Consider the following 15,063-nt stretch of genomic DNA (forward strand, 5'->3'; position numbering starts at 1 on the left):
GTTGCTCAGTGCTGTGTAGATGTGGATGGAGACTTTTCATTTGAAATCAGCGCCGCTTCACTGAACCTCGTTTCTTTTTGCGTGTCGTCTCGGTCAAAGAGGTTCATCTTACTGCGTTTAGCATGTACACAGAGAGGACCAGCAGTCTCTGAACAGGTGAGTGCTTTTATAAATATGTTCCTCTGTGACTTGCAGTATTATTAGCTGAAATGTAATATTCACGCTGTTTGCAGTGTTTTTAAATGTGAAATTGACATTACGAGCCAGTGCTAATAGTGCTAACTATGCTAACACTCACCGGTACAGACGCACTCAGAGCTAAGCTGAGGGGAGCTGTTATGACTCTTCTGTCCCTGTTTGTTTTTTTAACTACATTTGAACAGTTTGGCTGGTATTTTCTGGTTAGAACAATTACAAAAGAAATAATAGATGTATTAATGTTAATAAGGTGTTAACTTAAATAGCTAGTGTAAACTTCAGGTAGTTTAGGTAAAACGCGACCGGCTCGCCAACCTGTCAAAACATTTCACTTTTATTTGGCTGCTCATAGGAACCTCGTCCAGACCAGCTGGTTTACTAGTAAACATTACAGATGGATAAGCTTTACATTTTAACGAAATTAAGCTAATGGGAACAAGTATTCGTATATACAAGAGCGACAACAAACCTATTTATATCGTTTGGGCTTTATTTAAATTTATTTTTTGTTTTTTTACGTGTACACTTGTTTTTCTGTAACTGAGTGTACATCACAAACATATTTGTCCAAAAATCGTTTATTTGTTGCTACTTTCTGATATTCTGCTTGCTATAATATACACACAGTTAGGGCTGGGCGATATGACCAAAAATTTGTATCACGATATTTTTTTAAGATTCCTGCGGTTCCACGGTATTTCACTGTATGTTTTTTTGTATTACTGGGACTTTTAATATGTCTGTGGCTTATTCTACTGTCATAAGTACATAGAATATAAAAGGTTCAGTTTTACCATGTATATAATGAAGGTTTTGAGAACTATAAGCTATGCTTGGCGACACAATATATGATTGAATCAGTACGCATGAAACTGTTGCAGTAAATACAATTTTTAAGTATTGTACAATTACCCTCAGCTCTCCCTTTAACAAATAAAACAACGTTTGCAAACTCCACCTGTTTGTTGTAGAAAAGTGGACAACTTTATATATCTCCGCTTCCAATTTGCTTATAACGTTGGTTTAGCAACTGACCTGAAGTATTTTCACCCCATAAGACAAACCTGGATTCTACTGATTTCCACTTATTTCCACTTATTTCCACTTATTTCCACTGATTTCCACTGATTTCCACTGATTCTCGACTGTCTATAGAGGAATGTTATATGATTTGCTGCGTACAGCTGTTGTATTAACTATGCTATGGTATGGTGGTATTTGTTTAACAGCCCTAAGTTTAACAAAATTAAATTCTTCTCTTTTTTTATTATGACAACCTAATGGGAACAAATGTTCATAAACAGTACACAGGAGCGACAACAGAAACCAATTTAAATTTAGTTATTGTTGTTTTTTTAATTTGTACACTTGTTTTTCTGTGACTGAATGTACTGTACATCACATACATATTTGTCCAAAAATCTTGTATTTGTTGTTACTGTCTGATATTCTTCTTGGTAAAAAATACACACAGTACTAAGAGTCATTTTTTGATGTAGAAAGGTCTGAAAGGTCATTCAACTTTGTGTTATGACTTATTTCTGGTGACCTGGTGACTTTTCTGCACCCATGTAAATAAGCACAGTTTGACTGCATCTATTAAAAAGGCAGAAAAACCAAACTTTTACTGTATACTAAGAAAACATTTGTCTGAATGGTCAGACGTAATTCAAGAAACACTTCTGCCTTAAATCGTAAGTTAATATAAGGGTGTGTGGATGAAGTAAAGGGGCAGTTTTAGTTTCTATTTTTAATACTAGAATAGTGTTTCATTTGAAATGCTGAGTGTAATTTAACACAGTACGTGTGTAGATGTCATTACAAAAGCGAAAGTGAAATGAACTTGTGTATAGTGGTATTTGCATTGTTTTTGCTTAAGTGGCTAAGGCAACTGGAAATAGGTTTTACTGTGACCTGAATCAAAAGTAAACCATTCATCAACAGAATCTGCATGTCTTTTATTGTCTTTTGTTATTTTCAGTGTTATTATTTGTAGTGCTGAATGTTATGTGACTTGGGATTGAAAAATGGACCAAGGCGACCGCTCTCCACTCAAGCGCTTTGTACTGGCCAAAAAGAAGATCAGTGATGTTTTTGAGCAGCTGCTTGGTTATGTCCAAGAGAGTTCAGCGTTCATCAGAGGTCAGAAGAGCTCATTTTTGGGTTAAATGCATTTTAAGTGTTTGTATGATGCATTTTGGTAATCTGTTTTTGTATTGTGCCATCTCCAGATACATGTCACAATGAATCGTTGGTGCACATTGCCAGCAGGGATCAGTTAGAGGAAACTGAGGCCTACACCAGCAAACTAGCAGTCATCAGAGAGGTGCTTGCTCGCAGACATATGAAGGTGGCTTTTTTTGGCAGGTATAAAATGTATATATGTATATCTTTTTTTTTTTTTTTTAGAAAAACAATAGGATTTTAAAACCTGTGGGATTATACCGCTTTGAACAAGCCTCCTAATATAAGGGGGATTATCTTGTGTTTTAAGTAATGTAGTATGGAGTGTATACAAAATCTTGTGCCTTGTTTAAACATTTTTTAGAACAAGCAATGGGAAGAGCACAGTTGTAAACGCTATGCTGCGGGACCGGGTGCTGCCCAGCGGCATTGGCCACACGACAAACTGCTTTCTGAGCGTTGAGGGAACAGATGAAGACAAGGCTTACTTAAAGACAGAAGGATCGGAAGAAGAAAAAAGCATCAAGGTTACTTAAAATTACTCTTCTATTAATGTATTTTGTCAGAATTTCTGTTTTATTAGGAATCTATTTTATTAGGTGTTTGTTTTGCAACCGGAGGCTGGTACAGTTCTAAACCCGTGTCTCTGTTATGCTGTGAAGGAAAATAAATTTGCTGGTTTGGATCTTCTTATGCCCTTTAGAGAAAATGGTTATTACTAACCAATACAAATTTATATCACTAATAACCTGGTTAATATGATAGAACATTTTCTATTTCAGACCATCAGAAGGGTATAAGAGGTCACTGAAAATGGCATGTAAATCATATACTCTGATATCCACTGTCACTGGAACTCAGTCCAATAAAACTCATAGTGCTCTCCATCACCAGCATTAAACACCTTATATAGAATCGATTCCAATGCTTATCAAACCTTTTCTGGCAGCTTGTAGTGGCTCAACAATTTACTACAAGATTTTATGTGGACATTAGAGGGAGTGTGTTATTACAAATAACATCATGGCTGTGAATCAGCCACAGGTCATCATGTGTGTAATGTTTTTGTAAAAACACCCAACTTCCAGTGCTTTTAGGGCTTTAGCAATGATGTTTGTTTTTACTCTGCTTATACCTTATGTTAAAAAGGGCCAAAGTTATAAATATGTAATAGCACTTACCCATTAAGAAAAGCAATCCAGAAGATATTCAACACCCAGACATGAATTAGTTTAATATCAAACATTGAAATCCTGATCTAGGAGGGCTGTAACCAATTTGATTTCACATGATGGTTGTACTGTTACAATGATCTACCATGACTGAGGTCATGGTAGATCACCCACCCTTAATAGATCAACCATGGTTAATTCAGTGACTGTGTCCTGCTTTACTGTGAGTGTTTTCTCTGACCTGGGATTTGCTTGACGCCCGCAGACAGTCAATCAGCTGGCTCATGCACTGCACATGGACGAGAGTCTTGATGCTGGCTGCCTGGTCAAAGTTTTCTGGCCCAAATCAAAATGTGCTCTGCTCAGAGATGATCTGGTTCTCGTGGACAGGTACAGATTATTATTTCTATTTGAAATCAAATGTGGGCAGGCTGAGTGTAAGTGTAATTGTGTGTGCATTTGTGTTGCACTTTGCTTTGTAGAATAAAGTGGTTAAAAGTAAATTAATAGGTTGGTGTCGATCCTGTCTTGTTTCCTTAGTCCCGGGACTGACGTCACCACACAGCTGGACAGCTGGATCGACAAGTTCTGTCTGGATGCTGATGTGTTTGTACTGGTAGCTAACTCTGAATCCACACTTATGAACACGGTGAGAATCTGATTGTATAATTATATATGTTGTTTATTATATATTCGTTAATTTTAAAGCTGTAATATTTGCATGTGATAATGTTACTGAATGGTTTTGCTTTTATTATCTTATGCATTTATCTGTTGACATGATTGGCTATGTCTGGGGAGGGGGGAGGCTAGGCCCCGCAAGAGATTGTTGTCCGTTTTGGGGTGTGTTACTACATTGCTCCCAGTGATTCCAGGGAAACTGGACCCACCATGACCTTGACTAGTAAACATGAAAATGAAATGGAAAAAATATAAATTTTTATTTAACATAATTAATATCTAAAATACAAAAACAGAGCACCTATATTTCACTATGAGTTTTAATAACTACAGTAAAAGTGTTTGAATATAGAATAAACATAGAGTGAATGTCCGATGCATACTTTATTGTTAGGTGACTTACATATAAAAGCAAATGAAATTTAAATAAATATTCTAAGTAATTAGAATCAAAGTGTAAATGAAAACTTGTTTCTTTGTTTATCTGACACTAGAAGGCATCCTCCAACCTGTGTCATTCATTAATAGGTAGATCTTTGTACTGGTATGTGATGTCACATGTTCTGCTTTCCATATAACTGTGTGTCTGACCACAACACCAGTAAAGAGGTGGAATGTGTTTCCATTCACATGGGGGGAGTGGCATTCTGCCATGCCTTCTGATTGGTCTTGCTGGTCTGGGGAGCACACACTCACTCCCAGCTTTGTTTAAACCAGTTGAAGTATGCATGGCATGTTCATGCCACTGGGGGAAAAGCACTGGCGCTGAGCTGAGGGTTATGTTACAAAGTTTGTGGCAGATTTGGGAAAGGCCCTTTGACTTATGGAACACAAATAAAAGGTGGAAAAAATCAGGAAAAAATGAATAACTTTGGTTCAGTAGGAGAACCGGGACAACCTGAATAGCCTAGGAACAGTTCAGTGTCTCCAGTTTCCAAATGCATGATTTATTAGGGCACATGCAATGACCTGTGATTAATCTGAACCTGACCTTCTTCAATGTAAATCATATGGGCTGATGAGCACATTGTGAAATATGTGTAATGTCTTTGCTTCAATAAAACCGGCTACACTGGTGTCCCTCCCTTATGTGGTCTGTTTGTGGATGGTTTTCTCTCTGATGGAAGCAAGGTGGCAAGGACAGCTGGGTAAAATAGGTAATTCCACAGCTTGCTGTAATAACCAAGGTTAATGTCACTAAAACGTGTACACAAATGTCATTAAAAGAAGCATGATAAGACTTTTTAAAACCATAAATTAAGATTTCAGAAATATGCCAATTAAAAACAATGTGGACCCGTAACACTGCCACATTCTTTCGCAGTATTTACACATTGTAATGTTGAAAACCAGTTCGCTATGAAGCTACAAGGCGCTTGGGTGGCGCTGTACACAAGCCCACAATTGCTGAGATCCGGGGATCCATGGTTTGAGTTTCTGACTTTCTTGACTCTGATTGTTTTTCAAAGGAGAAACACTTCTTCCACAAAGTAAACGAGCGCTTATCAAAACCCAACATTTTCATCTTGAATAATCGCTGGGATGCTTCTGCTGCTGAGCCTGAATACATGGAGGATGTAAGCACTTGGAATTTTTCATTACAGATTTTATATACATTTTGCTATTTTGTATCCAAAATTGCTCATTTTAGGTCTGCTACACCACTTTAGGTGCGCAAGCAGCACATGGACAGGTGTGTGCACTTCTTGGTGGAGGAACTGAAGGTGGTGGATCATCAGCAGGCTCCCAATCGCATCTTCTTTGTGTCTGCTAAGGAAGTTTTGAATTCCAGAATGCAACGGGCTCAGGGTATGCCAGAGACTGGTAAGCATTAGGTCATCACAGGGTTCACGGGACACTGGCCAAACTCACCTACATGCCATCCAAGCTTAGTAACACTTAGTACATCTCCAAGTACCCACACACTTATAACATATATAATAATCTTCCTGCCAGTGCATTACCAGGGTCAGAAGGTTGTGACCTTCTGAGTGAGGTGGAATAATCAGACCATTGCCTTGTGTACCCTGAACTGACCTTAGATTTGCACATAGTTAGGCATGCCTTTGTTTTGGGGGGTTTTGTATTTCGATGTCTCCTCTATGAGCTGCTGTATTGAAGATATGCTACTTGTTTCCAGGAGGAGCGTTAGCAGAGGGCTTCCAGGAAAGACTAAAGGAGTTCCAGAATTTCGAGAGAATGTTTGAGGCAAGTGGAAGACTGAATACTGAGCTACTACTGAAGTGGCAATTTATAAGAAAAAAATTCTCAGCTTCACTTATTAGAACTGTAAAAACAGTTTCCCCTCCCCATTCCTCAAATCATCACCTCTATGATGGAAACCTGAATACAGTCCGTTCTGTCTTCAAATTCTCCTGCCAGAAACCAGTGCTGTGAAAGAGTCTTTGCCTTTCTTCTGGTTTCCTTTATTACTGCATATTCGTTACATTAAATACTTTGAGTTTATCACATAAGTTGTAAATGCAAAAATCACAGTTCATTAATGATTATTGTTCTTGATTTATTTTGATTCATGCTTGTTTTTAGTGTATTCCACAGTGCTGGAATGGATCTATTTGATCTATTAGATTATTATCAAAAAATTAATATCCAAAAATCAATTTGGTTAATTAAGTAACAAATTTGGAAAAAACTTAGTGATTAAAAAAAGAAAATTATAAAAAAAAAAACTATTTTTGCTCGTGCTTAAGTTGTCTTATTGTTGTAGTATATTTTGTTAAAAGATTTAAAACAATTAAGGTGAAAATGTATAAAAGGAGTCTTAAATAAGAAGACAAGCAAATACTTTTTTGCGTGGCAAAAAAATAGTAAATTACGAATGCCAAGCTGTTCATCCAGTACCTCAGCTGTGGTGGTTTACATCAAGTTCCAAGACCGTGTCTTTTTCAAAAATGTACCATAAGCATATACTTCTGGGAAGTCAACCCAAGTCCGTTCATGATTGTGAAAGTGAAGTGTAACTATTCTACTAGGTTTTTTTCCACACTCAGCCAGTTCGTCAGTTCCTTCACTCAGCCAGTTCGTCAGTTCCTTCACTCAGCCAGTTCGTCAGTTCCTTCACTCAGCCAGTTCGTCAGTGCTCTTTCGGTCAATCTATGTATTCATTGCTGAAGTCTAGATTTGCTTAGGCGAGGGCGCCTGTCTCCTCAGTTCTGTTTCACACGAGTACTTTTCTGTTGATGTTGCTGTTTATTGTATGATTTTGAGTACCACATGTTCTGGACTATAAGACACTCACAGACCCAATAGAAATCAGCCAGTAAGACTTTATACTCACATAAGTTCAACCTAACATTCCTAACAAGTTTCTCCACACTTTTAACCTTGTTAAAAATAGTCTGGGCCCATAAGACAAATATTAATATTAACTATATGTTAAAACAAGGTATTATTTAATACAACAATTATTTTAGACTTCTGAATGACTTATTGTCCAGAAAATATGGTATCCTTTGAATACGTGTTCCATTTTCATGTTTTTATTTCTGTTTTGGATTATGTTTATCACCCAATAATGCTTTTATTTCTTTTTGACTTGATTTAAATGTTTTGTTTATTCATTATTATTGTTCATTTGCCATGTTACTGAGATTAATCATGAGGCCAAGAAGGTACAGACCTGCTGCTGGACTTTTTCACCTTCTGTTTTCCATCAGTTCAGTATGGGTTGCAGCAGCAGGTCAGTTTCTTCCCCAGTTTAAGTGCCTCTCATCCCAGTAACATGCATGTGGCCTCGCAGGAGTGTATCTCGCAGTCAGCAGTGAAAACAAAGTTTGAGCAGCACACAATCAGGGCAAAGCAGATTACTGAAAGTGTTAAAGACATCATGGATCAAATCAACATCACAGCTGCTGAAAAGAGGTATGTCCACTCTCTTTTAGTCTTCTCCAACTACATGTCTTCACAGTTGGCTCTGTATGCTTACTAACTTGTGTTTATATTAATTTCATTTATAAAAGCCTGTGTGCGATTCAGAGCATGGATCATTATCCTGGTAACGTTCCTATAATGAGGAGCTTCTGTGTGTTTTATGTAGATTCAGCAGATTTAGCTACAAGTTTATTTAGCTCTAGATCTCACTGATTATGTTTTGGCTCTTTTATCAGGGTGGCCTCTCTGGAAGAGAGAGAGTATCTAATGGACCGGCTGGAGTTTGTTCGAAATCAACTTAACCTTTTGACTGAAGACATCAAAAGGAAAATCAAGATGGTCTCAGAGGAGGTGGCTAACCAGGTAGAAATGACAGAACGCAGCACTAGATAAATGTAATGCTAGATTGATGAGGCTCAGTCATGGAGCTGTGTGTGGATGTATATTTTCCAGGTATCTAATGCCATGGCAAATGAGATCTGCCGACTCTCAGTGCTAATGGATGAGTTTAATGCAGACTTCCATCCATCCCCCCATGTGCTGAAGATCTACAAGTCTGTGAGTTGGTCTATCAGACACTTCAACACTGTTGGCCAGAGATGTCCGAACGGTTTTCATAGTGGGGCGGACTAAAATGTAACAGAATAAACAAGGGTGGTTACTAATCAAAACAATGAGTGAATATATCTTTCAAATATCTTGAACAGTCATTTTAAAGCGGTTGTTATTTTTGAGTTTCTGTTTTTGGTTGACTGTATTCTATTTGCTTGATTCTTGTTCTTTAGAATCAGATCCTCAATACAAAAACTGAGCCTGGAAGTTTATTACTCTCTGGAATTGTCACAAAGTGATGATTCCTAATGACAATTATTAACCTGTGTAAGGTATCCTATTAAGTCAACAAAGGCCTGATTATGTAAGTTTTGAGACAACTGGAAAGGTGTCTGATTTTCTTCTACATGCTGTTAACTAAAGAAAAAAAATGGAACACAGCCAGCCAAAAGCAGAAACTTAAAAAAAACAACGACCGCTTTAAAATAACTGTTCAAGATGTGGGACAGTGGTACTCTAGTGGGTAGAGCTTTTGCCTATCAATTGAATGGTTAGGAGTTCAAATCTTAGCTCTTCCATGCAGCCACTGTTGGGCCCTTGAGCAAGGCCCCTCTGCAAAGAAAAATTTTCCTTGTACTGTACATGTGTACATGTGTATATGACAAATAAAAATAGCAAGCAAGCAAGCATGATTACTGTGGACTACAAAAAAAAAGATTGGATTCCTGAATAAGATGCTGACAATATGTGAACTGTAAATCTTTTTTAGGAACTGCTTAATCATGTGGAGAGGGGCATGGGGAAGAACATAGCTTTTCGCTGCTCTGATGCAGTCAATGCTTCTGTGCAGTCTTCTCAAAAAGAAATGATCGGTGTGTATCTATATTCACCAATGTTATAATCTCTTAGTCATATAGATGTTAGAAATGTACAGAAAGGAATCATTTGTTAATCCACATCACCTCTGTTTGTTCCTAAACTATACAAATATGAAATTGTGGCAACTACACACTTGCTAACATACATGAAACAGAAAATCTGTCTTAATGGTTTGATTAAATGTATAAACCACCAAAACAGACACTTTTGGAACTAGGGTGACAGTCCAGTAAGTATTGCATTGCCATATGATTAGTGGTTGCTGTGCATTGTCAATATGATAAACAAATTTTTGTTTGAAGTCCACATCAGGCATGTACGTTGTGTGTAAAAAGTACAAATATAAAGTATGTAGTGATTGCGTTAACTATCTATGTATAATCATTATAACATTGTCCCCTAATGATCTTCTGCTTGCTATGCTAACAGAATGTTTGCAGCCTCTGCTGCCGTCTGCTATTCAGAACCAAATCCAAATGCTGATCCCCTGCAGGAAGTTTGACCTCAACTACGACCTGAACTGTGCCACGCTTTGTGCCGATTTCCAGGAGAACATTGAATTTCAGTTTTCGCTAGGCTGGACTACCCTGGTCAGCCGCTTCCTCGGCCCGGCCAATGCCAAGCGAGCCCTCATGTTGGTGGACCGGAACTTGGTAAGAGCTTTGTCATGAAAAAAAAACAATTTCGTAATTCTTCCTCTTCTACTCAAAGGTGTTGGTCTGATTCTCTTTTAGCTCTCATGCCCTTTGGCCACCACCCCGTCAGGTGGTCCTGTGGTACAGGCTTCAGTCCCTGGACCTGCAGCTGCTCCGAGCCAGACGCAGGCTGTGATGAGTCAAGAGGAGATCATGATGTCCATGGTTACAAATGTGGCTTCACTCACATCACGCACGTCCATGAGCTTGGTTCTCGTTGGTGGAATGGTGGGTAACATTAATTCTACAGTGTGTAGCAACAGTAAGCTTGCAAAAAATATTTGTGCTCTTGGTAATGAAGGGTGAATATGGAACAAAAATGATGACAGGATCATAACATTTAACTAAAGTAAATTTATTACACACAGAGTACATTGACTGAGCACATTTTAGTACGCATATTGTATTGATTTTTTTTATAAGCTACACTTACCATACAAATAAATGTTGGGAGTGTACAGTTACTCTGTTCACTAGTGTCACCCCTTGTATTTATCAGATCCTTATCGGATCTCCATTGACAAGATGTTATTTGGGTGGTAGACCATTCTCAGCACTTCAGTGCAGGTCTTTTATTTCTGTTATTGCTTTGATGAAGTCTTAAATGGGTGTGTTGTTCATCTGGTTATTTCAGCAGTTTCAGTTTAATAGTTTTCCTCTGTGTTTGTATAACAGGTGTGGAAGACAATAGGCTGGAGAATCATTGCTCTGTCTATGAGTCTTTATGGCTTGCTTTACCTGTTTGAAAAACTCACCTGGACTACCAGGGCCAAGGAACGAGCTCTGAAGAAGCAATTTGTAGATTATGCAACTGAGAGACTTCAGATGATGGTCAGTGTCACCAGTTCAAACTGCAGCACTCAGGTCCAGCAGTAAGTACCTATTTGTTTAAACACTAATACAACACTTTTATCATTTAATGTACTTTGTGTGGTATTCAGCAGCTTGACGGTTTGTTTGTGTCACACAGGGAGATAGCCAGCACCTTTGCCAGGTTGTGCAAACAGGTGGATGTGACTCAGCAGGATTTGGAGAGTGAAATTAAGCAGCTGACAATAAAGATCCAGCAGCTAGAGACGGTCCAGAGCAGCTCTAAAGCACTTAGGTCAGCATACTAACTAACTAACATCCAGCACATGCAGTTAATACAGCATTCATCAAACTACCTGATACTATTCATGTTTGGAAAACTACTATGATTCTACCTCGATTCTGTGTACAGCTGTATTGCTTTGCACATTAAAACTGAATGTGGTTCTCATTACAGAGTAGCTTTTAATCTTACATACTAAAGTATGAATTAGTGATCAAAAGTTTGATTTGATTTGTTGAATCTGTTTTTGTCAGCTTGGCCAACAGTTTTGGATTATGTCTCTCTTCGTTCAAACTACTAAGAGCCAAGTTCCCAATGCACTGTAGTTATGCATTAAACTTTGTTAAAGTTTGTAACATGTAAAACTATATTGTTCTATATTTATATACATAAAATAAAAAAGGAACTTTACCAGGGGGATTCCTTTTTTGTATAGTACTGTAGGTGTAAAAATGTGTAAAATGCCATGCTAATAGTTTTGAGCCTGTTGTCTTTGCAACTGTGTGCCATTTACAATGAGGATATTATTATGATATTAATGTCTCAGCCAGCATTAGAGCTCTGATATTGGCATGTCATCCTAAATTCTTTTTTTGTTCTTCCAGACACAAAGCTACAGATCTGGAGAGGCAGCTGGAGAGCTTCACCAACCAGTATCTCCAACCACAGAATTGAACTCCTGCTTAATTCACAGTCGCAGCTCCTTCATCAGGCCACCTGGAACTAGACTTTGGGTTCCTTTTACATTCACGTGTCCTCCAGGAAGCAGCTCTTTGTCTGCACTTTAACAAGGTTTAGCATTGAAATCTGTCACATACACGAATATTGTCACTGGTGGCTTGAGACTTTCACATGAAGAATGTATTTATGGTTTGATTGCTGTGTTTCACCTTGAATCTGTTCTGTAATGAGATTACAAAGCATTGATATCACTACTGTATGAACTGTGAAAAAGGCGCATGAAGAAAAACATCACGGCTCTAGAAGGGCTGAGTGGTAGAACTTGAGTGGTAGAACTTGAGTGGTAGCTGCCCAGTCGACATGACTCTTCTGAGCACGGTGTAAAACATTTTCTTACTGAACAAAACATGATTACTTCTTCTTTTATTTAGCTGGCATGAAACAGTCTATTTCCAAGCTCTGTTTTCTAAAAATAAAAAAGTTGAAGAAGTCTTTATCTAAAATCAGTATTCTGTGGACAGCCTTTAATTACTGCCTTTTTTCTACATATTATATCTGAATACTTTTTAATGATGCTAACCCATTGTGAAAACTTTCTTATGGATCCTTTCATTTGTGTAAAAAAGTTAATATTCAGTTTAATAATCTAAAAAAATAATAAAGAATGTAAATAAAATACTACTAAATGCTTTTTGGGTTTTTCTTAGCATTACCTTTGTGAATGCAACATGGACAAACAAACAGATTTGGTTAATACTCTTTTATTGAATAAAATTTTAACCAATGGCAACGTAGCGTTGTTACCAGCCACTGTATAAAAACAACAAACAGCTGAGCAAATATAAAATCATATAACAAATGATTTATCCACATAATGGCATTATTAAAGACTTCAGGGACAAGCCCAGTTTGTACTGGCTCAAAACAAAAAAAAACAGGATGTGGCAATTAAGGGCTCTGCCCTACTTGAGTTCAATTCAAAAGCTTAATACAGTGTTCAAACAGGGAAAAATGGCTGGAATTATAAATGCTTTCTGGCATTAGATATACTGGTCATGGAAACCATGGGAATGCCGTTTGGTTCTCAAGTGTGTTTACATTCAGTCTAATTTCATCACTTGGTTTCCATGCATTTATCAAGAGAAAAGGTTTACCTGAGTCAGTCAGTAATCAGATTACTTTAGTAGCATTTACAAGTAGTAAAGCTGACTAACATCATACAGAGATCAGTAGCATCAAAACCTTTAACATTACAATCACGATTGTAATACTTACTGCAGTACATCTTACAACTTCTTGATTAGACAGCAAAGAAAGTAAAAACAGTTTTACATTGATGTAGACAAACCAGCGTAAACATAAAACTGCAGGGCAGTGGGCCTTCAGGACTGGAGTTGATCCTGCTTGGGACAAATAACTGAGTTATCCTCAATTCAGGAAGGGCTCGGGACCAGTGTGCAGCAATTTCAAAGGGGGGAAACAAGTATTAGGTGGGTATGGAACTGCAACTCAGTAATCCAGTATCAGTATGGCATCAAAAAGGGAGAAATAGGATTGGATCATCCCTAAAACATTATTCCTATTGATTACAGGCACTAATGACCAGTAATCCAATACCCAATTAAAACATTGTATTAAAATACTACAATTTAGGCATAGAAAATTAATAATATGTTTTAACATTTAAAATATACTGGAAATAATGCACTTCAAAACAGATAATGGGTTTTAATCTTAATATATACAATACCACTGAGTGGGTGTATATATGGTATATACAGTGTATCACAAAAGTGAGTACACCCCTCACATTTCTGCAAATATTTCATTATATCTTTTCATGGGACAACACTATAGAAATAAAACTTGGATATAACTTAGAGTAGTCAGTGTACAACTTGTATAGCAGTGTAGATTTACTGTCTTCTGAAAATAACTCAACACACAGCCATTAATGTCTAAATGGCTGGCAACATAAGTGAGTACACCCCACAGTGAACATGTACAAATTGTGCCCAAAGTGTCAATATTTTGTGTGATCACCATTATTTTCCAGCACTGCCTTAACCCTCCTGGGCATGGAATTCACCAGAGCTGCACAGGTTGCTACTGGAATCCTCTTCCACTCCTCCGTGATGACATCACGGAGCTGGTGGATGTTAGACACCTTGAACTCCTCCACCTTCCACTTGAGGATGCGCCACAGGTGCTCAATTGGGTTTAGTCCATCACCTTTACCTTCAGCTTCCTCAGCAAGGCAGTTGTCATCTTGGAGGTTGTGTTTGGGGTCGTTGTCCTGTTGGAAAACTGCCATGAGGCCCAGTTTTCGAAGGGAGGGGATCATGCTCTGTTTCAGAATGTCACAGTACATGTTGAAATTCATGTTTCCCTCAATGAACTGCAGCTCCCCAGTGCCAGCAACACTCATGCAGCCCAAGACCATGATGCTACCACCACCATGCTTGACTGTAGGCAAGATACAGTTGTCTCGGTACTTCTCACCAGGGCGCCGCCACACATGCTGGACACCATCTGAGCCAAACAAGTTTATCTTGGTCTCGTCAGACCACAGGGCATTCCAGTAATCCATGTTCTTGGACTGCTTGTCTTCAGCAAACTGTTTGCTGGCTTTCTTGTGCGTCAGCTTCCTTCTGGGATGACGACCATGCAGACCGAGTTGATGCAGTGTGCGGCGTATGGTCTGAGCACTGACAGGCTGACCTCCCACGTCTTCAACCTCTGCAGCAATGCTGGCAGCACTCATGTGTCTATTTTTTAAAGCCAACCTCTGGATATGACGCCGAACACGTGGACTCAACTTCTTTGGTCGACCCTGGCGAAGCCTGTTCCGAGTGGAACCTGTCCTGGAAAACCGCTGTATGACCTTGGCCACCATGCTGTAGCTCAGTTTCAGGGTGTTAGCAATCTTCTTATAGCCCAGGCCATCTTTGTGGAGTGCAACAATTCTATTTCTCACATCCTCAGAGAGTTCTTTGCCATGAGGTGCCATGTTGAATATCCAGTGGCCAGTATGAGA

General features: G+C 38.4%; 1 protein-coding gene across 2 annotated transcripts; it reads left to right on the forward strand.

The window, feature by feature from the left end:
* mfn1b (mitofusin 1b) lies at positions 1 to 12,529 on the forward strand. 2 transcript variants are annotated; one of them, XM_063012833.1, is made up of 18 exons: positions 1 to 156; positions 2,180 to 2,340; positions 2,430 to 2,565; positions 2,747 to 2,909; positions 3,820 to 3,944; positions 4,095 to 4,203; positions 5,705 to 5,812; positions 5,906 to 6,059; positions 6,376 to 6,443; positions 7,996 to 8,117; positions 8,363 to 8,489; positions 8,580 to 8,684; positions 9,448 to 9,550; positions 9,987 to 10,210; positions 10,292 to 10,480; positions 10,928 to 11,124; positions 11,223 to 11,357; positions 11,951 to 12,529. In XM_063012833.1, exons 2-18 carry the CDS (start codon positions 2,226 to 2,228, stop codon positions 12,018 to 12,020), a joined length of 2,250 nt encoding a protein of 749 aa, XP_062868903.1. In that variant the 5' UTR covers positions 1 to 156; positions 2,180 to 2,225; the 3' UTR covers positions 12,021 to 12,529. The 2 variants fall into 2 exon arrangements, with proteins under 2 accessions (XP_062868903.1, XP_062868904.1); XM_063012834.1 differs by having other exon boundaries at positions 2,195 to 2,340.
* The last annotated feature ends 2,534 nt before the right edge of the window (positions 12,530 to 15,063 follow it).

This window comes from Trichomycterus rosablanca, chromosome 17 (assembly GCF_030014385.1).
Source record: "Trichomycterus rosablanca isolate fTriRos1 chromosome 17, fTriRos1.hap1, whole genome shotgun sequence".
In the NCBI taxonomy this organism is placed as follows: domain Eukaryota; kingdom Metazoa; phylum Chordata; class Actinopteri; order Siluriformes; family Trichomycteridae; genus Trichomycterus; species Trichomycterus rosablanca.

Bases quoted from the DNA above. Each gene is read 5' to 3' on its own strand.
- mfn1b (XM_063012833.1), top strand. From the start codon at position 2,226: ATGGACCAAGGCGACCGCTCTCCACTCAAGCGCTTTGTACTGGCCAAA. The intron at 9,551-9,986 runs GTGTGTATCTAT...CTATGCTAACAG, and splicing joins TTCTCAAAAAGAAATGATCG to AATGTTTGCAGCCTCTGCTG. The intron at 10,211-10,291 runs GTAAGAGCTTTG...ATTCTCTTTTAG, and splicing joins TGTTGGTGGACCGGAACTTG to CTCTCATGCCCTTTGGCCAC.